General features: G+C 38.7%; 1 protein-coding gene across 4 annotated transcripts in view; it reads right to left on the bottom strand.

Annotated features, from left to right (window-relative positions):
• Window positions 1-6839: 6839 nt before the first annotated feature.
• Window positions 6840-27746, bottom strand: part of Larp4b (La ribonucleoprotein 4B) — an 87799-nt gene continuing 66892 nt past the window's right edge. For all 4 annotated transcript variants that reach the window (XM_063260130.1, XM_063260131.1, XM_063260129.1 and 1 more), the window contains 9 exons: window positions 25531-25584; window positions 25234-25443; window positions 22252-22358; window positions 21544-21795; window positions 16854-16899; window positions 14137-14301; window positions 11904-12028; window positions 11702-11810; window positions 6840-10672 (listed from right to left, as the gene is read on the bottom strand). In XM_063260130.1, the coding sequence (XP_063116200.1) occupies window positions 10385-10672; window positions 11702-11810; window positions 11904-12028; window positions 14137-14301; window positions 16854-16899; window positions 21544-21795; window positions 22252-22358; window positions 25234-25443; window positions 25531-25584 (1356 nt within the window). In that variant the 3' untranslated portion in view covers window positions 6840-10384. The remainder of the gene's footprint in view (window positions 10673-11701; window positions 11811-11903; window positions 12029-14136; window positions 14302-16853; window positions 16900-21543; window positions 21796-22251; window positions 22359-25233; window positions 25444-25530; window positions 25585-27746) is intronic.

Raw genomic sequence — 27746 nt, forward strand, 5'->3', positions numbered from 1 at the left:
TGATGTCACTGGGCAGTTCTAATCTGTGGACTTAGGGCCACATTGGCTGCTGTGCTAAGAAAAGACTTGTGAGGAATGAACAAGAGCAAGAAAGAGGCCAGTCCTGCCCCGAAGCGCAGCATCTAGAAGCAGCATTCATGATAGTGGTGGTTGGGGGTGGTGGTGGTAATAGAACTTGCTGCAGTCATGGGTGAATCCAAGGTATGGAACATGAGTACCTACAGAGATGCAGCTACCAAAAGTACAGCACTGCAGAAAATTGGGTTGTGGACACCGAAGTATGAGCTAGCTGCTGGATACATGCAAAGGCTGGACTATGGGAAGGTATTGCGGTCATCAGTCTGTGGCTGACATGTGCTCACTGGTGTCTTCCCAAAGCTTATACTGGTGCTTGGGATGCAGCAGGTTACAAATGGGCACAAGCTGTGCACTGGACAGAGGAGTGCATGTAGCTGGTAATGTCTGGGGAATTCTGGCCAAAAGTGAACAAACTGTATAATTTCAAATACTGCTACAAATAAAATGAGACAGAGGATGTCTCAGAGGGCCAATGGCACGCAGACAGTAGAGAGTATCCCAAGCTAGAGAGATATCAGGTCTAAGGTTTTGGGATGGAACAAGTTGGTTGAGTTTGAGGAACACGATGGGGGTGAATGGTCAGAGAGGCAGTAGGCGTGGCTAAGAGGATTTGGAGATGATGCTGAGGGGCTGGACTTTATCCTGCACAGTGGAGACTGAGGGTTTGAAGCAGGAGGTTGACACAGTACAGCTCATACACTAGTGTGCAGACCAGGGAGTTGGAACCAATGAAAGGTACCCACAGAGATAGACATGCACCAGTGGAAGGAATGACAGGGAGGCCATGGCTTCACTAGTGGACAAGGAGAAATGAGGACTCAGGATGACTTGAACAACTGGGTGGGAGGGGTACATCTGAGATGTGTTTTGTGGGGAATAGGGGAAATCAGGAGTCCTATTTTAGAGGTTTGAAGCCTGAGATATGGACTAAATCCTAGTGGCTACATCAATGGATACAAGTCTGGAATCCAAGGGCAGGTCAGGGTGGGAGGTATCCTGAAATGTCTAGAGTGGACATGTTAGTGGACTCCCCTCCCACTTTTTTTTTGAGACAGGATCTGGTTATATGCTTCAGGTTGGCCTGGACTCACTATGTAGCCCAATCTGGTTTTGAACTCATGGCAATCCTCCTGCTTCTGTGCCCTGAGTGCTGGGATTAAGGCTTTCGCAGCCATGCCCTTCTATTTAACAATCCTGATTTTGTTTAGAGACCCAATGCTTCACGTTTCCCCACAGCTCAGGGGAAAGAGATGGCCCTATCCCCACCATAGTGCTAATTGGCCTGGAAATCACTCACCTGGACAGTACTAGGCATGATCCTGGCAAATGAGATATAAAATTCCCTGACAGTTTTTCCTCATTCCTGACAATTAAAGAAACTAAAAGAAAGTATTGGGTTTCATGGATCTCCCCGTGGGTGTTTTGATGTCCACCCACAATACCTCCAAGTGCCACGGCAGTCTTGCATCTGGCCTGTGGGAAGCTGCCCTGGTGGTGGCAGAGCAGGGACACAGAGAGCGAGCTGGTCCTTAACACCACTGGGCTCTGCTTTCCTCTGCAGTGAAATGATACTCTGTGCCAGGCCCACCCAAGCATGGGCTGGGGTGTGTATTGAGGTTGGGGGCATTTGCATGGGTATGGAATTATCAATGCTTCAATGGCGTGTGGACTGGGGCGGGGAGACTGTCCAGTTAGAAAGTGTGGGCACCACAACAATGAGCCTCATGGCAAGTGGAGAAGTAACAGTGGACCCCAATGGGTAGTTGCATCTGAAATGCCAGTGGATACTGGGTGGGACATGACTGTGAAATTAACAGTTCAGAAACTTGAGATGCCCCATCTGTCTAGCATCCCTTCATCTTTGGCATTGGATACAATCTTGTCTTCATCTTGTTCACCTGAACTACTGGAATCAAAGGGCTTGTGCCATTTTAACACATTTGAGTGCAAGCAGCATATTTATCCAGATGCCTTAAGAAAGGTAGCATCTGTGAATATATGTGCTATGTCTGGATGCTGCCTGCAGCCTCTGGACACCCACTCATCAAAGCCCAACATCTCCACAGCTCAGCTTCAGATCCAGACGAGGAGTCTCCTGCTCCCTTCTCACAGGTACCGACTGGTAACCTAGGTAGGATACAGCATCTGCCTATGAGTCACACTCCATCTACTCCCATTTAGAAAAGGCCTTTGGTACCACATGCTAGAGCTAACACATAAAACCCACTTAGCTTTTGCCATGGACAGTCCCCATAATAAAATTTATTAGGCAATCATGTCAGAGACTGTGCCAAACACTTGACATGCATTGTCTCATTTAGTTATTTCTTTTAAAAACATGTTAGTTACAAACAAGTCCACTACAAAGTGTTGTAAGCCTAAAAGGTGGCTGCTAAGAATATATACCTCAAGACTTTGGAGGCTGTTCTGGCTTAAGGACTGAGTACACAGAGGTTGCTATTACTAGGTCCACTCCTGTGATTCCCCAAGTGCTGTCTGATGCCATCTCTTGCTCGCCAGATGGCTGCCTTCCTAGCAAGGATGGAACCACTTACTTTTCACGGTCCAATTCTGTAAACCCAAATGACGCAGCAGTAGGAGGGCCTTTTCTATGGTTACCATAGAAGACAAAGATTCGGAAACTCAAATATCTTGCTGACCTGCATCTGGTTACAAGGCCAGTGGCCAAAGGAATAGAATACCTGAGACTCAAAATGAAACGACTCAGACTGCTTGGCTCACTCAGTATGGTAGTTTGTGGAAGCACCTGAACACTGTGGGCTGGGGCACAGAGTAAATGTGCTCCCCAACACTTGCTGAAGTTCACTGAATTTTCTGAACTGTCATGGCATGTCGGCACTGTGCAAACCCCATGTGAAAACAGGCAACCAGGTTTTGAGGATCTTGTTTAGAGCACTGCAAGCAGCACACACGTGTGGCAGGCTACACCTAGGAGCCTTCGTGGCACAAGTAACCTGGTGGGCAGAGCGCCATGTTCCTTTTTTTTCTATGACTTATGTTGAGAAACAAGAATCAGCAAATTATAACCCCAGGAAGGGAAGAAAAAGGAAACAGACTAACAGAGAACAAATGAACAAACAGTAAAGGTAAGCCTAAAATATCAATAAAATACAAATGGCCTATCCACACCAGTGAAGAAAGACTGGCAGAATGGATTTAAAGACACAACACAGCTGTACATTACAAGCAACTCCCACTATGCAGGTGGATCGAAAGTAAGAGTGGAAAATATCATACAGTAATAAGAGAAGTAGAAATGAGTATAATAAAGTAAACCTTCACAACAGAATTATGAACGTCCATGGATAGAACAATCAGCTCAGCAAGAAGACACAACAATTCTAAACATGCATTCACTTAAATAACTGAATTTTAATACACAAAGCAAAAACTAATTGAGCTGGAAAGAAAAACAGCAAAACACATATCTATTATTACAGTTAGAGATTTCACAACTATTAATAGGATGAGACAGAAATTCAGCAGGGATATAAAACAACCTTCTCAATCAAGAGCACATAAGCACATTTATAAAACATTTATCAAGGTAACCACATCAGACACATAAAACAAACTTTAGAATATTTAAGAGAAATTATATCAATACTGGGCATGGTGGTGCACACCATGCACTCGAGAAGCTGAGGCAGGAGGATTGCTGCAAGTCTGAGGTCAACTTGGGCTATACAGTTTAAGAGCAGCCTGAAGCACACAGTGAGACACTGTCTCAGAAGGGAAAAAGAGAAATGAAATCAGTGTTCACATTAGAAATCACTAACAGAACATCTCCATTTAGAAATTAAGGAACATTATTACATTATTTCTAAATAATCTGAGTCAACCAAATCACAAAGGAAATCTAAAGAATATATAGATCTAGATCCCAGGAGGAATTTATAGTACTTTTTTTTTTTTTTTTTTTTGGTAAAGGGGATTGAGAACCCAGGCCCTTTGCATTGTTATTTTTAACTTTTTTAAAAAAATATTTCTCGAGAAAGGGTCTTGCTTAAGTTGTCCGAGCTGTACTTGAACTTGGGACTTTCCTCCCTCAAGCTCTTCTGTGCTAGAACTTCAAGTGTGCACCACCAGCCTTGGCTCAAAGTACCAAATCCATAATGTAAGTTCTTGTCTCAAGAAAACACAAAAAGAACAATACAATAAACCTAAAGCAAGCAGAAGACAGGAAAACAATAAAGGATTTTCAGCTTCTGGTTGTGCTGACCCGACTGGGATGTCAGCCTTGGAGTTCCTGTGAGGGCTGCTTGTTTTACCTCCGGTGACTCCACTGCTTATCAGCCAAAGCCATCTCTCTCTTGGGCATAAAGTCTTGGCTACTGTGCTGCATGAATAATGACAGGGCTCTGTGTTTGTGGCAGGTGTGAGTCGGCAGAAAGGAATCTATGTAGTTTATTGTTGCGTATTAGGCCCATGGTGAATGTAGAACCTTGTCCTAGGAAAATGGTTTCTCTTGGTATCTTCAGTGGCATTGGTAGCAATAGCTGCAGAACAAGGTGCTTGCAGGAAGCATCTTCACCGCTGCTAAGTCACCAGGCATCAAGCTCTTTTCCAATTCTAGTTGCTACATCAAGGAATCTCACAATCCATTCTATTTAGTCATTTCCTCTTGTCTCAAAAGTGGCAGGCACTATACTGGGTGGATTCAAGTTGGTCCAGCGACAGCTGACAGCCTGAGCTATGCCTGTGCACTCCTGGGGCAGAAGTCCAGGAACAGAGCAGGCAGGCCTTGACAGTTACCACACTAGACACAGTTCAAAAGAGGTGGGGAGAATGAAAAGTGGGAAGAGAGGAGGGGAAGTTTTTAAGGGTGAATGTGGAAGGGGAGAGCTCAAAAGGCTGTTCTTCCAGCATCTCATCAAATCTCTGCCAGTCCCCTGGCTTCATTATTCAATTCCTTTGACTAAGACATAGCAAACCCAACTCTTCAGTACTTGGACACATCATAGGTCACAAAGAAATTACAGACTATGTGATGCAGGACTATGGTCAGTATCAAGTCACAATATAGAGAACCTTCATCAGTGTTTGTGCCCATGGTGGCTCCAGGACATACCTCTAATTTTTTTTGTTTTGTTTGTTTAAGTACTGGGAATTGATCCCAGGCCCTTACCTAGACACCTGGCCCCTGCCAGACTTGTGAGCACCTCTCAACCCTGCCCATGATCCTCACTGCACTGCCACCTTGCTGAAGCCTGGTTCAACCTATCCAGCTACTGCATACCTGTTACTCTTGACTTAGGAGAATCCAAGTTCTCTAACCACTGACAACTGAACGGTATAGTCTCTGGCTAAGCCATCTGAACATCTGACATGCTCTTCTTTCTCTTATTTTTCCACAGCTCAACCAGGATGAAGAAAGGGAGAAAGATGTGAACATTTAAGATTTGGTTCTTGCAAATTTCCCCTAGCCTGAAGACTTTGGTTTTCCTGCTGCCCTAGACATGCAACCTCAGCAGAGCCACCCCAACGAGTCCCGCAGCCCGATCTTCAGACATGTCATTTTAACCCACCAAATTTTGGAATGGTTTGTTATGTGGCAACAGTGAATCGAAACCACAGCCTGTAAGACATTTTTGAGGACAGCACTGTGTACAAAGAATGTGTAACCAGCAAATACTGTACTGAAAATATTTATTGCGCATGTACTATACTGCACACAGCGTATTAAAGACAGGAGATGTGATGGTGTTTCAGATGGGCATAACTCATAGAACACAATCACAACCACAAATTCTACCAAGAAATGCAGAATGATCAGTGAATTAAACACTGTAATATCAACATGTACAGAAACAAAATACAGACACAAAAGAATAGAGTTCCCAGACAAAGATCCAGGCACATAGGTAGGTGGTGGTTACTCTCAGGTAACGAAGAGTGGTATTACTGACAGTGGAGAAATAACCAGTGATAGTGGAAAAGAATTTTCCATATGGCAAAAGGTAAAACTGGGTCCCTACCTTAGGTTTACACACATATACACAATCAAAATTCCAGCTGGATTAAAGACAAATGTAAATAAAGTACCATCTAGACTTCTTAAACGAGACCAAGACTCAAATCATAGGAGGTTGATAAGTTTTACTATATATTAAAAACTATAAAAGATACTATAAATAAAGCTAAGACAACTGGTAGATTGAAAATATTTGTAATATGTAACAAAGGATTAAAACCCAGAACAGATAATAATCAATTTAAAAAAGAATCCAATAGAAAAATGGGAAACATACACACAAAAAGGCAGTTCACAGCAGAAGAAAAACCAACATCTGCATCAAGTTCTCTGTCCACTATATTAAGAACATACCACCAAGTTTGGCCATCTGTAGTCTTTTACATGCGCTGGCATCACCCGTATTATGGGTAAATCAGCTACTCTGCTTTTGAGATATGACTTTTTTATGATCTGAAAATCATGGTGACATCAACTCTGATAGTGACACAGTAGGAGAGGCATTGCCATTTTAACGAAAGAATTAGGAATCTTAACCCAGGGTCATTTTTGTGGTAATCTTGGGCTGAGTATCTCCATGAACACTTGATTATAATAAACACTCTGCATACCTGAACAAAGGGAGTAAAATCCTTATGCTATGTCAATTTACACGTGGGCCTGTGAGGCCTTTGTAAGTCAAACAAAGTGTGGACGCAGCCATGTATTTTTCTCACACACACTAATGGAAACAGAAGGAAAAAAGATCATTAAAAAAAAAGACACATTCTCAAAGAATATTTTAATTAAAAAAATCAAAAGAAAAACTGAACAGTGCCTAAATCTTTATTTTTTCATATCCTACATTTTTTTCAAATTAGACAGGTTTACACTGAATGACACAAAAGGAAACTTAAATTACCAATAGTTTACACATAAGCTTGATTCCAGTCTTAATGAAAAGAAGTAAAACAAAACAAAACCCCTCAAAAATGCTTCCATATTACACTCCCACTCTGTGACTCGGCAGCGGCTAGTGCTCCTTCAATCTTCGATTGTCTGCTGCTTTCCGTGTAACAGGCTACAAAGCACACAAAACCCACGACTACAGCTCACTGAAGGGGACACAAAGACAGGTATGCACCATTAGTCACCTGCTGTGATACACTGAACCAGTTTTTAAATGTAAACTGCAGAAATTCTAATACAGCAACATAAGACTTTTTTAAAAAACGTTTTTAACTTTTTTTTTTTTTTTTTTTTTTGTGCCACCCAGTAGTGGCAACCCAGTGATGCAGTGACAGGAGGGACTGATCAGACACATCATGACACCAACTCTTAGAGAGCAACTACTCAAAAATTCATGTCTGGTGACATGGGCCAGATTCTTATTTCTATATTTCCAAATGATAAGTATCATCACACAATTTTACAAGTTAAAAATGTCATGTGACTGCTGTACCTCTAAACTGATAAACTGAGATACTGCTGAAAGGAATGAGTAAACTTTTTTAAAAAAGTATGAAAGCCACACGTCATTAGCTATATGTGACACAGCAACAGTCTGCATGCGCCCTCACAGCTTTCTATTGTGATAACTCCTATTTTTTTTCCTGAGTGGAAAATCTCAAAGTAATTAATAGAAAGATTTTTTGTTTTTGACATTGTATATGGCATTTTGGCATATTATCTTTGCTTAATTAAAAAGAGTGCTTTAAAAATCACATCTGAGCAAGGTTTCAGCTCTTGCTGCCAGACTCTCCCTGGCTAAGCAGTACTACAGTGTATTGACCTCATCCAGATGGCAGCAGGGCCCCAGAACAGCACCTCCCATGATGACTGGTACTCCATGTGCCCACCTGCTCTCTGGTGTGCAGCTGCTGAGCTTGACACCTTTGGCCAACAAACAAAAGCGAGCATCTACAGCTGGCTCTAACCGCCCACACCTCACGCTGCAATACTCTCACCTTAGGGAAAGGATTGTTTGTTATTAAAAACCAAGGATGCACCCTGTGGGTGTTGTGACTTGGGGATGAGAACGGCTGACAGTGCCCTGGCCTCTCCTCCAGCAGAAATGTTCCGCAAAGGACCCTGGCACTCAGAGCTCGCCTTTTCAGCTTTCACAGTATCTATAAGGTGAAGAAATCAATTACTTCTTTTTCTTTTGGCCCAGCAATTTGACAGTTAAAAAGAAAATAATTCTCATGTTCCTTTAAGAGGCATATGAACCATATTAGTATTATACGTATCTGAATAATGACAATTGTACCAATGGAAATGGTCAAATATATCAGGCATGTATGATTTCCTCTGGCAGGATAAATCACACTTAGAAGTATGTACTTTTAATTAGCAGATTTTTTTAAACTTTCACTTAAGAGCCTGCCAGTTTCTGCTTTTTATATTATGTTTTAAAATACTTTCACATTAGGTATGTATGAATTTATGTTTTTTAAAGTATGAAAACATCTAAAGGCTTTTAATAAGACTTTCCGTTTCCCTTTTGCAGCAGAGGCAGAATCAGTTCAACATACCAGTATGAGAGAGAGAGAAAAAAAAAAAAAACACCTCAACAAATTAAAATATTCAAACCACAACATTTAGTTTATCTACATCCAGCTCAACAGCAACATTTATAATATATCAATAATTTTTATCAGATTTTTCTCTGTAGGGTACCTTTTAATATGTTCTGATTATTTACAAATGTACAGGCAAAGCACACTCCCAAGTGCACATATTTAATACAGTATTGACTATTTGCATTTACAGGATTTTTCAACAATCTGAAAAAAGATCAACTGTTGAAGATCTTTAAGTATATTACAAAAACTACTGCTAGTTCTTGCACTACAGTATGCTTACTCAGCAAAACTAACGACAAAGAGATCCACACGGTAACTGAGTAACTCTGATCCACTCCTGCCAACCCAGGGGCCAGTCTCCATGAGCTCTAAGCTGTCTTATACAAAAGTTAAGGCAAAGTCATTTTCAAGTTTAAATAAAATTCAAGTCTTTAAATATTGGATGGAAATAAATTTTTTTTTAAAAAAACCCTCAGTCTTGTTAAATAACATTTTGTGGAATAAACTGTATGGTTATATTTAGCAGGAAATATTTTCATGTCTGCTGCTTAGAATACTTAAAAAAACAAAAATTTTAGGCATTTTAAAACAAAATAATTTATATTTAACTTTATTATAAACTTGCTAACTTTAGTGCATCCTTGTTCTTCAGAAGCATAGCACTTCTAGAAGTGAATCAATGAGACCCTCGTCTTAGAGGTAAAAAGAGCAGGAATTTCTGTCCTCCAGCCAAAGAGGGAAAAAAACTACGAATACCATTCTCTCATGGCTGCATACTTTTCAATCCATGTGCTGACGCAGAGGTACAGGAAGACTCCACATGGAGCTGACTAAGATTGTGGACTCTCTCTGAGAGTGCAGGGATGGGCCGGGGTAGGAGGACATGGATAGAAATGTGCCAGAAGTAGGCACACCAAGCCTGAGCCAGGCAGCCTGCTTGCAGGGATCAAAACAACATTGTAATATTGTGGCTTAACTTTGTGGCAAAATGTCAGTGGGCAACAAAGTTTGTATCTTCATTTAAGTTCTATTCACAATGTGCTTTGAATTTATTTTACACAATAGCCACTTGAAACTGGAGTGAGAAGCTGGTTACTTGCTTGCAGTACATCAAAACTCAAAGGTATTTGATCTTTCTAGGGTGCTCTCCACAGGTTCATTCTGTCTACCAGGATCAAAAAATGACTATGTATATATAAGCCCTGCTAAAGGCTCAGATGAGAACAAAGCTCCCATGCCAGTGTCTCGGTGCCCTGACATTGCCAGCTTCTTCCTTTGCAAGGTTGAGGCTGCCCTGCCAGCACCATCAGCCTTCATCCAACTGCTGGGACACCTAAAGATATGCACTTGCAGACCAGGTATTAAAAAAAAAAAGGAAGAAAGAAAAAAATAGTTCCTTTAATTTAGAAAAACTCACTATGTATAGCTTGCATTCAGAGCCATGTGGAGGCTTAATAAAAAATATCAATTCGTTAAGATAAATGCATTTTCTATCCTGAAAAAAATCAGACTTATGCATCACCTCCGGTTAAGCACCAACCTAAAATAAGGTTTATATTAATTAAATCCTTAAAAATAGATTTTTCTCAAGAGGGGGACAATCTGCCTCACAGAAAAATAACTTGCAGGCATCCCATGGGCCTCAAACACTGCAAGCTCCTAACCAGCAACTCATTCTCGTACTGAGTGGGAAGAGTTTCTTTGTGATTAACACAGCTCTTTGTGACCCCTCCCAGGCATACGGTTTTCACTGAGGAGACTTTGGGGGAGTGTTCTGTTCTCTGCTGAGACGCTTCCCAACAGCTGGGGGTGAGGGTCGGCGACCAGGCTGCCTCCTCTGGTCTTTGGGAACTCCAGGAGTGGACTTGAGGGTAGGGGGCTCCCTGTATCTCTCCACGGGCTCAGCCAGCTTCTTTTCCTCCTTTCCACAACTGACAGTGTTTGGCTTTTGTTCCTTTTGTGGTTGCAGTGGGGAAGCAGGAGGATCTTTACTCGTTCTCTGACAAATCTCTGCATAACTGGGCTTTCGTAATTCCTGGAAACAAACATGGGATTATATGCAAAAATGATGTCTCCAGGGATGACATGGAAAAACGAAGACAAAAATGAGCTAAGGTTCAATTCTGAATAAATTTCCATCTTTACTGGGATTTTTACTTTTCAAGTTCATAAAAATCAATGATTTGGCCTCTCTGCAATACAATTTTCCCACCAGGATATGCTAGAAATAGTTCTTAAAACAGGAAGATACAGGTGCTGACTGAACTCTGCCAACATGCAGCCTTAAGCATTCTTGGGCAACATGGACGCCTAAGACTCTAGAAAGACAAACACTGTTTTCTCTTGGTCTGCTTGCTTCGATACAAAACAGTGCAGACAAAGCTTCAAAAAATAAAGCGTAACAGGATTTCAGGTATTTGGGACTAAATAACAACAACAAAAAGTTTCAACAAAAACCATTTGTAAACTTAGTAATTCTAAACTACAAGAGTATCTTAATTTGGACTCAATCCAGTGGGTTAAGGCCTTACTTCTGCAATCTTAGTGATAATGGCTCACTCAAGATTAAATTGAAGATGATACAAATCAGAGCCAGAGAAGCTGATTCACCAAAGACAAATACCACCAGATAGGATGAGTCACTGGGATTCAGAGTCAACTGGACTCACAGGGTAAAAGGCTACCCATCTTGCTCCTTTTAGCTGTTCTGCTTAATTTTATGTTAAACAATAACACAAACTTAGAATAAATGCTCGACTGACCACATATTCTATGGAAGAACAGAAGTTGGGGTCTTGTTTTTAATCAAGAAATGATTAACCACTCACACTGAAATAGAAGGATTCTAAGATTGTGTTACAATAAAATGACAAAGAGTAGTTGGTGGAAAATCATTAGCAAACAGGGCACTGTATACAGAAAATACAACATACTCAGATCCGGTCAAATTAGATTTGGATTTAAAAAAAAAAAATGAGCCAATGCATAAGGATAGCCCTGTGTCTTTTTACTACACCAGCGCCTCAGTGACCATTATAGAGGAAGACAAGTGCAAGGTACTTACTGTGGTAGCTCCATTCACCTGCACCGATTTACATGTGCTTGTAGTAACGGCAGAAGGGAGTCTGTCCACACTATGGGTTTCCCTCTGCTTTTCTACCACCTTGGGATCCCTGTAAAAATGCCACCCAGTCTGAGAATCTTGTCCAACTTTATAGGTCAAATTTGCAAGCAGCAGAGTGTGTTGGTACAACATCAATACTCACTCAGGTACATGGGCTGGGGAAGGGGATCGTTCATATGTTGCTGATACAGCACAGGAAGCCGGCATGGAGGACTCTCTTGGGACCACTGCAGAAATAGTGTTTGTACTTGCATCTGCATTGACGCTCTGAAAATCATCACCATAGTAATTTATGACAGGATAAAGAAAGTAGCACTTGTCAAATCTTTGCCAAAGAAGGTAAGGATCTACACCTAATACAAACAAACTTCAAACAGAACTGCAAAGATATCTTGTCACCAGTTCAGACTGGAGAGGTTCACTTGAGAGTGAAGATGACAGAGTCTTGGAAAAATGTCTTACTATGCCTTTATTCTCATGTGGCACAGTCATCAAGCCTACCCATGCATTCTCACAGAATTCCTCAGTTGCTTAGTCTATTGCCAGCCCATGTCACAGTTTACATTTATACCAAACTATACAACAGTAGCCATGTGTACTGATTATATAAATTATTTACACTGACACCAATGAGGTGTGCCCAAACTGAAATCTTGATGTTTACTGGAAAATCCCCACTCTGCCCCTTACTTGAACCAAAGTATAGCCATTTTAGGGCTCCTTTTTCTCTATAAGAGCCTGCTTCTTCTCGTAGGGACTCAGAAGGCTGGACTCTGACCAGTGCTGAATGGAGCTATGTGTCCACCATACACCTGAAAACTGCAGAACCCCACTGAAAACTGCTAAGCCTCAGCATGAGGACATAGGAAAAGACAGTCTTTTCCAACAAAAACATTCAAAAGATTCCACACCTGTCCTTTGCTAACAGAGTGTTCACCCTTCTTTCTCTGAGCAATACAGAATCAGGCTTATGCCCGTCTCTCTTCTGCATTTCTATCATAATTATCTGCAAGCTTGTTTTCTCAACTGACTAGCCAAACACATCTCATTCATCTGGAACTTCAGAGCTTGCCACATCCTGGCATGTAACAAACACTCAAGTATCTACTAGATGTAGAATTCCTAACATAGTTCAGTATGACTCATTCCTGTAAACAAAGTAAGTAAATTGATACCTCTATTACTATATAAATTTGAGTACCTAGTGGTAGGTGGTAGACATTAATAGGAGTTCTCACCTGAATTCACAAACAACCCTTAGAAGCAGGTGTATTAATGCTTCCAATTTAACCAGGGAGGAAAGTAATTATTGCATGGAAATATAAGTCTTAGACTAACTTATAAAACATGCCAAATCTAACATATAACCTTTACTAGGAAAAAAACAGCATCTTGTAATACATGCACAAAACTAAAAAATAGGAGCAATTACCACCAATCAATATGAAAAGGACTAAACATTTCACTTGACCTTAGTCTTAAAATACTATAGCAAAATCCATGTAAACTGCTCTAATAACTAAGAACTAATGTATCCACTACAGCAGTACTGAACTTAAGATTGTTAAACAGTATCTTTTCCCCAAATCCAGAGAAAAATGGAGATCCTGACTACAGATTAGGGGACAGTTAGAAAGGGTAGTTGTGATGACTTATACTAGAAGAAGACATATGGATGATTCTGAGGTACAAATATAGTTGAGAACTGCAGGGCAGTAATAAGGAATGTCTATAACCAACACTGCTCCACAAGCTCTCCCAGGGATGCTTATGCATCCATCACTAATTACTAGGCAGAAAGCCATTTCTTTATACTTTCCTAGAGCCTTCAAACATTGATCTTTGTAATGGGATAAATCCTACCTTGCACCCATTAGTTACATTAGAAAAACAATAGGAAGCAGCTTCCTTTGACTTAAGCAGCTCTGGCTGATTCCTGGGATGATGACTGCCACATTAAAAACATCGTGGGTGGTAACCTACAAAGTTTACCCAAAGCCACCACATGGTAGCAAAGTGATACAAGGTTCTTGCTACTCATCTCATGTAGATTATATCATATTACTTCCAGTATAATACAGGTTTTTCTTTCATTCTGTTGTGAAATAAAGGAGATCTTAACAACAATGAAAGAGCAATCTAAGTGTCTGTGTGAGTGTATCCAGTACATCATGGCACAAGCTCCACCTGACTTTGGCAGTCAGCAAGGGAACAGAAAGCCTGGCTCTGGCTTCAACACTGACCTTACCACTTCCTATCTGTGTGCCTCTTGCAAATTACTTAACTTGCCAAACCTGTTATGAATATTCAAAGTCCCCGGTCAAAATAAGTTTAGTAAATATCAGCAACTGTTAAAATTGTAATATAAATCTTACTCTTTCTTTTGATGATCCTATTATCAAGCTAGAAAGTCTGTTTTCAAACAAGTCTTCTGTCTTCAAATTCCCTGCGGCTCCAGGTAATGGGGGGAAGTTGGACAGCCCTAGTTCGAAGCTTGGTGATGGAGGCTTTGGTGGTGTTGGAGACTGAGTCTGGCTGCTCTGAAACACAATGAAACCCCATAAAAGTCATACAGGCATGGAGAGAGACAGCATGAATAAAGCAAAGAACCACTTGCTTCCCACAGCAGCCTCAAAAAAGCCTGGAAATAAAGCCCCAATAATCCCTGAGGTCCACCTGACTTGAAAGAGCTAACATCTCCCAGAATCTCTGCTGAGAGGATTATTCCCTACCTGAGCAGATTCTAGAGAATATGTGAGAACTCAAGCAAGAGCATGTTAAAGGACAAAAATGGCTAACCAAAATCCCACTTTTGGGCATCCTTGTCTGTTTCTTGACTTTAGAATTGGTTTCAGGTGTCTGCTGTTAGGTTAATTTTCCTCAGCTGTGTGAGCTCAAAATTAGACTTGGGCCTATTAAGCATCTGGCAGTTGTATGCACTCTATAACCTATCATAATGAACAAAATTCAATCTACCATATTGCTCAATTATACACAGACACTATGACTTCCAAGATAGTTTTAGAGGTTTTATTTAAAAGATCTGCATGTGTCTATATTCTTTCAGGAGACAGCCACCACAAAAAGTTACTGAATTCTGTTTTCAAAGAAAAGGAAGTTAAGTAATATTCTGGAGTTGGGAAATGGTAGGACCTACAAGTTGAGTTTTATTTTGAAGGTATAGTACTCATATTTTGGAATTTGAATACCTTTAGGCATAAATGCTGTTAGTAGTTGAATCAGTATGTTCTTATATTTGTTACCTGCCTGTAATCTTTTTTGCCCCATCTAGACACAATCAGTATTATTCTCTATTACAAAATTTAACACTTGAGTCATATTTCTACAATTTTCTAAGTCAGTGTTGGTGAATCTATGGCACACATTCAGCAGCAGGCTGTTTGCTACTAAAAGCTCTAAAAGGTTTGCCATCACTGTTCCAAGTGGGTCATCAGTACAAAAACAAGAAAAACAAAACAAAATGCATCAGAAATGGCAGTGGGATTGTTTCCCAGCAGGCATCAATGTGACACATCTTATAACAGAGACGCAGACAACAGCCTTGTTAGTCTAAATGATCATAGGGAACCACTAATTCCAAATGGAATGAACCAGTATAAACTGGCCTTACCAATGGGTTAGGCAAAACTAGAACAAATGGACCTTGGTAAAAAGAGAATTTCTGAGTTCTAAACACAGAGAATGCGCCTTTGTGATGAGAAAACACATACATGATGGCTCACAGGGCTGAACCAAGAATTTTTGCAAGGCATTTTCCAGGTTTCCAAGTGTGGAATTCTATGCTTGTAAGTCTACTGGGTAACTTCCTTAAAGACTTCACTGGGTGTTTTTATGCTTATTGCTGATTCAGCCACTTTAATCCTCCATCAGTTGTGCTGAAGTTTCAGCCTCAACCATGTCTTACTCAACACGCACATAAATGTATGACTTATTTTTTAGTTTATTCTGTGCTTAAATTATGGTGGAAGGCAAATAATGTTTTGTATATGGTAGAGAGATGATGTTTTCCATGAAAAAGATGAACAAATTCCCACATATAGGAAGCTAGTTAAGCTTGACAAAACAAATGGCTCCAGTTATAGTGGTACCCACTTATTGGCAGTTTTGTTTTCTGTAGTTTTAATTGCCTGTAGCCAAAATACTAAAGAAAATTTGAGAAATAAATCCTAAGTTTTACACTGTGTGCTGTTCTAAGTACCATGATGTAACCTTGTATCATCCTGCTTAAGATGAGAATCACTCCTTTGCCCAGGGTACCCTTCCTGTACATGCTATCCACTCCTTAGTCACTTGGTAGCCCTTTTCAGGATCAGCTCAACTGTGTGGTACTGCTGTGCTTATGTGTCAGTAACTCTTGTTTTACTTAATAAAGGTTCTAAAGTGCAAAATCAGTGAGGTTGGCAATTCAAATGTGTTGAAGAGAAGCCACAAAAGTAAATGGTGAAAGCTCTTGGCTTAAGAAAGCCTTTGTGTTGAAGCTGCTAAGATCTACAGTAAGAATGAGTATTCTATCCACAAGTTTGAGAAGGAAGAAAAAGACTTTTCTGCTAGTTTTGTTGTTCAAACTACAAATGTTATAAGCATAGTATGTATTACGAGCATAGATAAGACGAAAAAGACATTACATTTCAGGGTTTGGTACCATCTACTGTTTCAGGCATCGACTGGAAGCATCAGAACATTTTTAGAATGTCTCCCATGGATAAAAGGTAAGGATCTCCTATGTTTTACACTGTTTAACAGTTACTCACATTGAAGAACTAATGCAGAGACCCATGTAGCATACAGTACGTTCCAGAATAACTCTTAGCTGCCTATATTTTACAGCACATTATCTATGTACTATGCAATAGCGCTGAGACCAATTAATAATCAATTTCTAAAAATTCCACATTTTCTTCCTCTTTAGAGTGCTACAAATGTCAGTTATTACTTATGGATATCACATTAAAAGTCTTTTGAAATGTTCCTTCTTACGTCTTAGCCTTTATCCATTTAATAAACTTCCATGTTTACTCAGAATTAAAGAGTTACATGACTTGTAAAAATGATATACACTTTATATACTCACTGCAAACTTCTCCTCCCTTTTCTTCCGATAGCCAAAGGAATTTTTCCTAGAGGACAGGAAAGCAGATTATTTTCTTCTCACTTGGAAAACTTAGTAACCACATGTTCGTACTCACATATTCAAAGAATGGATCAATTCAGTCTATTACTTTGCAAACTTTCAATAGTGAATTTTGATTCTAAAAGCTCAACTTTAAAAAGAGTAAGCAAAACAACTATGAAGTTTATAGTAAAGGATTAAACCTGATGTACAGATAAAGTAAATTTTAAAAATGTATTAAAGAATTTATACAGTAGTTATAAAGAATCTTTAAGATATGAACACATGAACAAGATGTAAAATCTGTTATCAAATTGTATGAGTTATTTAAAGTAGTAAATTTTATTAAATGTGTATTTATCATTAAAATTTGAAAGACCCTAAAGAATCTGTTCTGCTCTCCCTTACCTCCTTCAGCCTTAATGTCACTGAATGAATGACTCTTACCATAATGGCAAGACAAAGGTCTATAAACTTCAAATACTATATATAGCCATCTATTTCTTTATAACAGTGTTCTGCATTTCTACTCTTAAAATCAGACCTTTCTATATCATGTAAAAATTTGATTCATAACAGTACAGATAAATAATTATTTATTAAGTGGCAATGTCATGTAGGTTGCCCAGACATTTCCACTGCCCTGAATGCGCATGTGATCTAAACAAGCCACCCATGAATTTCAACTTGTCATTTTCTTTTTATCTCTTATCATTTCAACTGAACACAAAGGTTTTCCAAATCTTTTACTATATAACTTGGGGGAGAAGAATTAAACTTGTTTCTTTTATTTGTAAATGACCACAAGCAGTTTTGTTGAAGATAGTGTAACTAAATTAGAATGGTGAACTTGCATCCTTCACCTTTTGTGCTAAACAGTAACCATGGACCCTCTGCCTACCTCCTCTAGGAACCATGACGAATGAATTCTAATCAAAGCAAAGACATTTCCATGTTAGAAGGAGCTCTGCATGCTGCCTACCCCCTCAAGTTACTAGGCTCTAACAGGTCTAAGGTTAACCCCAGGCTTGGTGGCCGCTACCCCAACATCACTAACTTTGCATACTTAGTGCCCTGCCAAGTTCATCAGGTATTGGCTTTTGAGTCCCCACTACCTGATAACAACTCAGGGACAAAACAGCTGTTGTGGCTTATTTTCCTGACTAATATATGATCCAGTTCCAAATCTACTAAACCATGTTCACTGTGGCCAGTCTCTTAATACCACCAAAGCTGCACAGATACTGATTTCATCACTACAGACAGGATTAGCTGTTTCTGTATTCCTCTTAATGCTTACTTCTCAAACTACATTTAAAGTAAGTAGTCTCATCTTTTTTGGTTTCACTTTACTGTAAGTAGTCTCATCCTTTTTGGTTTCACTTTACTGTAAGTAGTCTCATCTTTTTTGGTTTCACTTTACTGTCCTTCCCAGATTCATTAAGCAATTCAAAGCAAGGGCCTTACTCTCTTCAATTCTAGGAAGACTGAGAGAAGTGAGGAAAATGTAGAAGCAAAGTTTGAAGATAAAAGAATGAGGCTGAAAGAAGTTGCCACTGAAACACCAAAGTACAGCTGAATCAGTAAATGCTGAGTAGATTGCAAATGCTGCAATAAGTTACCCCAAAGATGTAGCTAATGTCATTAATGGAAATGGTTACATGAAACAAATTTTCAGGGTAGGTCAAACACCCTTCTATGGGAAGATGACATTTAGGATTTCATTGCCAGAGAAATCAATGCCTGGCTTCAAAAGGCAGATCCACTTTCTGTTAGAGGTTAAGGCAGCTGGTTTACTTCAAGCTGAAGGCAAATCTCATTCACCATGCTGAAACTCCTATAGCTCTTAAGAATCATACCATCTCTGCTCTGCCATGTGCTATGAACAGAATAACAAAGACAGAACATCTGGTTTTTTTTTTTTTGTCTTTTTTCTTTTTATCGGTACCGGGGATTGAACTCATGACCGCCTGCTTGCAAGGCAGGTGCTTATGCCGCTGAGCTAAATCCCCAGCCCCAGAACATCTGGTTGTGACATGGTTTACTGATTATTAAAGCCCACCTTTGAGACTCACTGAACAGGAAAGAAAAAAAAAATTTCAAAATATCTACCAAGGTCTCTGAAGGAAATGAGAACAATATTGTTTTCAAGACAGCTAACACAAAATCCATTCTGTCATCCATGAATCAAAAGAGTACTTTCAACGTTCTTTTTTTGTGGTGGTACTAGGGAATGAAACAAGGGAATGTAGAGGTGTGTCACCAGTTCTTTTTATTTTGAGACACTCTCTTACTTGCCAAAGTCCTGACTTATCCTCCTAATCAGCTGGGCTTACAAGCATGTGCCACCAGACCTTATAGAAAGGATTCACCATTATCAATGCAATTAAGAACATTGTGATTCATGGAAAGGGTCAAATACCAATACTAAAAGGAGTTTGGAAGGAGGTGATTCCCTCTTCATGAATGACTTTGAAAAATTAAAGAGTTCAGTGAAGGAAATAACAGCAGAAATAGCAAAAGAACTAGAATTACAAAAAGAAACTGAAGATGTCACTGAACTGCTACAATCTCATGGTAAAACTGTTAAGTACCTCTCTCCCCTGACCCTGCTGCCCCTATACTAGGGATTCAACACAGGGCTTCTGAATTGAGTTATATAATCTGCACCATTTTTAAAATTTGGGGGCAGGCTCTCACTAAGAACTAAGTTATCTAGGGAAGGCTCAAACGTTCAATTTTATTCCTATTTAATCCTCCCTCAGTGCTGGGGTTACAGCTGTGCACCAAGATGCTCAACTAGGTGCTTTTTTTTTTTTTTTTAAAGTAAAGAACCTGGGAATACTGCTGCTATTATGATAAGACAGAATATTATATTATATAAACTTAGTTGATAAGCAAAAGTAGGTTCTCTGAGAGGACTAGCTTCAATTTGGAAAATTTGACTATGAGTAAAAGGTTATTAAACAACATCATAAGCCATGCAGAACTCTTGTAAAATAGTTAATCAATGCAGCAAAACTCACTCTTGTCAGCTTTTAAAGAAATAGCCACAACCACAGCCACCCCAACCTTTACTACATGGAAGCCACTTGTTGATGGCAAGAGCCTCTACCAGCAGAAAGACTAGGACTTGGTGGAGTGTCAGACTGTTACCATTCTTTAGCAATTAAAGTTTTGAAACTTTTTTTATATGTGATGCTACTAGGCTATTAAGGGATGGTAAAAATATAAGTTTTATAAACACTACAGAACAAAGAAAAATTGTGACTCACATTATTGTGATATTTGCTTTACTGTAGTAATCTGCAGTGAAATCTGCAGTATCTCAAGAGGTGTACTGTTAATGTACCAGAAAGAGAAGAATGACAATTTTGGAGTTGCTGTAGGTCAGATATTACTGTACACTTTATGAACCAAAAGTTTAGAGAAAAAGCCCTGGTAAACTGAACTGTTTACTTGTTCGTTACTTGTCAGAGGGGAGCCCTGAAAATCTTCATCAAATTAATAACTAAGGATACAATGACCTAGTCAAGAGACTGGTAGGGACACAAACTCTTGTGACCCAAATGCATCTTTTCTAATTTCATACCTTTAAAAGCAAATAGCAGAGGATAAACTATCAAGGAATAAAGATCAAAGTGTTTCAAGGTGTCATGGTTTATGTCTATGGCCCCCAGGCCTCATGAGTTTGCATTGTTTGTGATAGTTCATTGTATAGTGCTTGGATTGATGGTGTCAGTGCTCTACCCACATAGGGGTGGAGCCAGGATGTGATGTAATGGCAGGAAGAAGGTGTCTTGCTCTTTGCTGGTTCCAGCTTGCTGTTTGCAGCCGCCATGAACTGCGGCCCAGCCATGCCCGCCTGCCTTGGAGCCAACTGAGTGTGGACTGAAACCTCCAAAAAACTATAAGAAATAAACCTTTCCTTTCCCAACTTGGGCTTCAGGTATTTTGTCTCAGCAACAAGTAAAAAGTAATTAAGACACAAGGCAAACAGTGAGAATGAAATGGGTATATACAGAAGTTGAGTTTCATAATGCATGGTAACAAGCTTAAGTAATGACTACAGATACCAAGGATATTAAGACTTCTCACCCAAGGATAGAATAATAGCCAAGGACAGGTACCACTTCGTAGACAAATTTAGTAGAAATGGAACTTTCATACTGGTTTGCCTGGCTCCCAAACTCCTCTCTTTGTCTACTATACCTACTACCAACTAGAAAGGGAGTGAGTTTCGGAGTCCATGAGGCAAAGCCTGGAAGCCAACTTCTGAAGAAGGTAGGACCTGGAGAGCCAGGGACAACTACCATGGTGAGACTGCAGGCACACACAGTGGAATCTGGAAACAGCAGAACTCCACTTTCTCTATAAATACACAATGACTATAACTTCAAAAGAGTTCAATTCCATCTACTGTTCTCTTAGAATAAAAATTTCATGTGTGTAAAACCAGAACCAAACAACCAAACAGTTAAGCCTCCGTTCTGAAAGCAACTATTCCCATCAATTATTTAAATTTTTGATGTTTCCACCTTTCAGTTTGATTTTCTGAGCTAGATTAGAAAATAATTACAAAACATAAAATAAGGAAACTTTAAAATGTTAACAGTTTCTGATACGTAAACAAAATACATGAGCAACTTACCTTCCTCTCCCTAAACCAGGAGAAGATTCAAGACTACTTGGCTCCACACGCCCAGTCCCAATATCTCTCTTGGCATAAGTTGAAGGGTTTTGTATTCGTGTTCTACTTTGCCCTGTTTGCCTTGTCTGTGGGCTCCGGACACCATTAATTAATCGATCTGCGGTGAAGTTAAATATTGAAGGACTTTCTAGCAGCCCAGGTCCTCTCTCTGCACTAGGAATCGCATGGCGCAGATGAGACTTACTAGGATTCCTACAAATAAAATGTTTGTTTATGCTCAGTTATAAAACAGTCAAGGTGTTACATAATGAGCATGCTAATGCAAAATATCTAAGCTAAAATATACGATAGTATTTAATAAATGTAAAAGTTGTTCAGAAAAGTCCATGCACAACACAAAGGATTACTGCAAATATATTAATCATATGTCATCCAATTCACTGGTTGCTGGTTTGCTAGTACAGGTCCAACTTAAAAGCAGTCAGTCATGCATGTATGGCACAAGTAGCCCCAAAAACCTTCTCTGAAGAGAATCTAGCCCTTTATGGAGGGAACTGATTTTGGTGCTTGTCTTTACAGACTGTAGTTGTTACATTTCAAATGTTTACCTTTGATTAGTACAGTATCAAGTGTATCTAGTTAGTTCCAGATAGTGGAAAAAAACAGCAACATGAAGCTTGTAAGCACTGAATCATTTTTGGAACTTGCCTGCTTCTAGGAGGATACTGTCTGAGTGAAGTCAAAGGAGATGTTGCAGGTTTGAAGGTTGGAGATGTAAACCCATTTATAAATCCAGTATTTGGGAATGGAGTTACCTACATTTATTAAGAAACAAGTAAACACATCATCAAATAAACCACAATTTAGTTAGTACTGTTCTATCTTGGTATAATTTACTTCCTCCTCTTACCAGAAACATAATGTTCCAAGTTATTCTTAAAAGTGGATGTAAGGTAAGTTAAGTATTTTTTAAGATTGTTATTAAAGGTTAAAATTTACAGGGCACTCACAATAACCTGGCTGGTGGTAAGAACTTTTTTCTACACCGTCTCAGTTAAACCTCACAATAGTACAATGGAGAAGATAATTTATACATGTAGAAACTGACAGATGAGGATAGAACCATGCTCAAGGTCACATGGTGTTCTGAACATAGGCACTGGCTCAGCACGTTCAAATACTTAACCTAAAAGATACTAATAATATTACTTTTATCCCTGGAAAGAAGTAAAATAATTTTTTATTCTCAGTGACCTTCATAAATTGCGTCAAAGTTCTCAATGTAAGAACATTTATATACTGATGCTACTAACTTTGCTTACTTCATCACAAATTTTGACAATGCTATTTTTTAGCCTCTAATTCCACTGAAGTACTGTTTTAAAAAGCAGTATATTTTCAGATCATTAGTAATTATTCCTCAAGTCATATTTTAAGGTAACACATGGCCTATAAATATGCTGATGTAAGATTCAGAAGAAAAAATTTAAAAGTCACAGATCCCTTAAAAGATAATCCTAAACCTAATTTTCAAAAGTCAAACATTAAGCATAGAATTATCACTCAACTACTTTCAAAATTTAGATAAATAAAAGACAAAGATCACTAATTTTCTGGCTTTTAGACATACTGTTTCATTTACTCTCTGTGTTACTGACATTCCTTTGAAAGTATTTACTTGCATGTGGTCCTCCAATCCTCACCCTAAACTTTTACAAGACTGATAAAGGCCACCCATGGTTGAAAATTAGAAGACACAAAAGTAAAAAAGTAATTCTTGTTTAGAGTTAAGTGGAAGCTATAATACAGTGGTGGTGAACCTATGGAACATATGCCACAGGAGGCTGTTTGTATCACTGAAAGCTCTAAAAGATTTGCCATCACTACCACAATGCAAAAAGGATATTAAAACTGCTTATCACTCATCAATTTAAAAACAAAATTTAAAATAACAATAAGGAAACACATTAATTAGAAACAGGCTCTACAGACTATTTAAAAAATATACTACACTAGAACCATCTACTCAGGTCTAAATTTTTAAGATTTTTAACTCACAGTAATATTAATAAAGACTTTCACATTTGTAACTTTATATATGGAATTCTGATGCTTGAATAATTTTGCTTAGAAATTTAAAAAATAAATTTGTGTAACAGTAATTTAACACTGTAACTTGCTAGGAATTAACAGGCACCATCTTTTTACTTTTGCTCAACTGGCACAATACTTCAAATCAAGAAAAGGCTTTGAGGAAAGAACCTGATTTCACATACCTAGGTCAGGTCCATATGGCCATCATAAAAAGTAATCTGAATGTAAAAACAAAAGTCAAGACCATAACTGACCCAATGTCCTGAGAGAGCACAGTCCAGCCAAGGAGTAACTAGTAACTGACTGTAGGAAGAGAATTGGGAAAGCATGGCATTTAGCAATGTTTGGGGAAGACTATTCAATAGCAAGACCCTAAGAAATGTAGTTCCTTTACGGTTCTCTAGTGATGAGGAACTGTAAGAACACAGGTATTCTTACAGAGTGTAACAATATTTTTTAAAAGCAGTACATGTTCTTACTACTAGGAAGAGACAGAGGAGACTGAAATAACTTTACATTTTAGCCACTCGTATGGCAAACATTCTTTTACTGTAGTGCTCAGACTTTCACAGTGTCATGCATGTTCTTTCAGTTAACTCATTTTTCTGTCCCTACCTACCTTTTACATGACCTCATTTTCCCGCTCAGAAACGTCTGACAACTTCCCACAAGCCACAAGGTAAAAATTCACATGAATCTGTATGTCATGTAAGGGACTTGTACGACTTGGCCTGAAAACTTACCAGCTTTACTTCCCTTGTCCCCATATTCAGTTAAGCTTCAGCTCAGAAATAACCTGGTCTATAACCATTTACACCCCCCGCCCCCGGTTCCAGGGATCGAACTCAATGCACGTTTTCAAGGCAGGTGCTTATGCCATTGGGCTAAATCCCTGGCCCCATCATTTGCAAACTTTTGTGGATAAGTTTACCCACGAAACTTCTCTCTTTGAACCCTTATAATAAAATCCTACATAACTAGAAAAGTTCAACTTATGTAAAAACACAGTGCCTGATAAACCCCTAATTGTAAGTTTAGTGATACTTTAGATACATTCTATTATCAAAGTTATCATCTTCTTGGCACATTTGTCTTTTTCAGCCTGAGTTTTTTCATGAGCACTTTGTTTTACTTATTAGTATACCAACAATTTAAGCATAAGGCTAGTATGAGAGAAGTAAAACCACACTTTGTAAGACAGCATGTATTCCATTTGTCCTGGATTGTTAATACTATTAAAATACCTCTTTCTCCTTAACAAATCTCCCCTTGCCAATTTCCTCTGTGCTCAGAAGGACATCCATCATACAAGAGTTCTTACTGCATTCTGTGTCTTACAGGAAAGGAAATGTAGGATAGGAGGAGAGATGAATTGGACAAAAATCATGATCACAGTACTGAAAATTTTTATACATACAGCTGTCTTTATCACCCAATTATATTTAAAATCTACAACATAACCTAAACATTTATTATAGCAAACTGCAAACATATCTAGCTCCCCAATTAAACTAGGCTTTAAAATTTCCAGATTACTGGTACAATTCTAAAATATAAATTTCTAAGAAAATTCCAAGGTTTAAAAAGAAGATTTACCAAGGATGGATCAAGATAGCTATGCGTTGCTGACCACGTCTGGGGGGTAATCAGGCTGTACAGAGGAAACTGCTGCTGGGGACTGTATACTGGAGGTAAATAAAACGATGTTGTGTAACGCTGCTGTGTATAAAGGTTCATGTCCAGAGGTCTAAATCCATTCTTTGGCAAAAATGTGTTTATAGCTATTGCCTTTGCTTTTATCCGTGCCTGTTTGAAAACATTTTAACTTTTTGTTAGAATACTGAAGTACATTAGTTAGAAAATAAAGGAAGTATAACCAACAGTCTTGCTTACCTTAATTGGCTTTCCTTGAAAAGTTTTAACTTCTTCTCGCAGGTATTTATAAGCCTATGGGCAAAAATCATCCAAAATGCTATTGTATTAATCTTATAAATAAAAGTGATCCTGTACCCTCTGGGTCAAAAATACCTTCAAATAACTTAATAAGCACTAGGAAACCTCCTACCCAACATCACATATGTAGGATTTGTATATAGTTTTTTTTTTTTTTTATCGGTACCGGGGATCAAACTCATGACTGCCTGCTTCCAAGGCAGGCGCTTATGCCGTTGAGCTAAATCCCCAGCCCCAGGATTTGTATATAGTTTTAAAAGTATTAACAGATATCATAAAAGTCTCCCTAAGACCACAAAGTAAATATACTGACACAGAGGAAATAATAAATACTGAGTTCCTAATTTGAAATTAGGATCAGATAATTCCTACACAGAGTGGGAAAAAGATAAGGACTGAATATTCAATTATTTATATATAACTCTCTAGTCTTCTGCACATTAAATATAAATTAAGCTCCCCACATATCTCCAAAAGCTCTGTATATTCTCATTTAACTTCAACCAGTAATATTCAGGTGGGTTAGCATGCTTGTACTTTATTCCATAAGCACGATGTTTCTTAGCTCCCATTTTTCCTTAGATTCAATTAAAACTATCTTTCAGGTTCTTGTGCCATCTCTTTTGAACGTCTAATAGCATTTGCACCATTTAATACTTCACATTCATTAATCTGTTTCTCACAAACAAGATAATTTCCTTCAAGGGTAACGAAACAAGTATTTTCTAACTCCTTCTGTCTTCTCAAGGAATGTATTTCTTTCTCTTCCCCACCTCCCCAAATCCATTTTATCTCAAGGAAAAAAAAGAAAAAAGAAAGAAAGAAAGCAAGAAAGCCCTAAAACAAAACATATCGAACAGGGAGAAACAATGGTACATACATTGCACAGTCATCTCTAAATCATTCATCCAGAGCATAAGACATCTGCATTTAATTGTCTGAATAATACCTGTTCAACTCTTTCTCTTCAGTGAACTCAGAGAAATCAGTAGTATAACTATCTTAACTATTTTTATATACATTTACATGTACCTATACATATGTTGTTTCTTTCACGTTCTCATACTGACATGATACAACATTTACACGTGTGTTTTATTTATTTCACTACTGAGTATGTCTCAAGTTGTATCCATTTATCCATAAAAGTCTCCAGTTTTATGGAGGCTGGGATTTAGTTTAGTGGCATAAGCGCCTGCCTTGCAAGTGCACAGTAGTGAGTTCGACCCCCGATATAAAAAAAAAAAAAAAGTCTCCAGTTTATCCTTTTTTGTGTTTCAATAGTATTCCATTGTATAAACATTACTTTAAAAAAAAAATCTATTCCTCAGTGGATGGGCATTTGTTTCCAAGATATGGATATTACAAATTATGCTGCTATAACATGGGTGCACGTATGTCACTGTAGCATGATGTTTTTAATTCTTTTGGGAAGATACCCAGAGGGGAATAGCTGGGTTGAATGGGACCTCTAGTCCTTGAGGAACCTCCACACTGGTTCCATCAGTTCACATTTCCACCAACAGTGGAGAAGGATTCCTTCTTCCCCATTGCCCTTTCAGCATTTGTTATTGTTTGATTTCTTGATAATAGCTATTCTTTCTGGGCTGAGGTGGAATCTCAGTGTTATTTTAATTTGTATCTCTCAAATGACCAGTGATGTTGAACATTTTTTCACATATTTATTTGCATTCACATTTCCTCAACTGAAAAGTGTGCATTCACATCAGATGCCCATTTTTGGATTGGGTCTCTAAATCCTGGAGGATTGATTTTTTTTTAGTTCTTTGCATGTTCTCCATAGAAATCTTTTGTCTGAGATACAGCTGACAAACATTTTCTTCTATGTTGTGGGTTGTCTCTTTACTCTGTTGGTGGTTTTTCTTGTGTGAAAGCTTTTTAACACAGTAAGATCCTAGTTACTGATTCTTTGAGTTCCTGTGCAACGTGGGGCTTTGTTCATGTCTTTGCCTACATCAATGTCTTCTAGAGTTTTATCTACTTTATGTTTCTGTTTTAATACTAAGATCTTTGATCTATTCTGATTTTAACTTGGTACACAGTGAAAGATATGGGTGTAGTTTTAATCTTCAGCTTGTGTAGAGCCAGTTTTCCCAGTACCATTTATTAAACAGGCTATCTTTGTTCTAGTGAAT

The sequence above is a fragment of the Cavia porcellus genome, unplaced genomic scaffold (assembly GCF_034190915.1).
Source record: "Cavia porcellus strain 051 isolate PalLab524CR breed Dunkin Hartley unplaced genomic scaffold, mCavPor4.1 scaffold_13, whole genome shotgun sequence".
Classification (NCBI taxonomy): domain Eukaryota; kingdom Metazoa; phylum Chordata; class Mammalia; order Rodentia; family Caviidae; genus Cavia; species Cavia porcellus.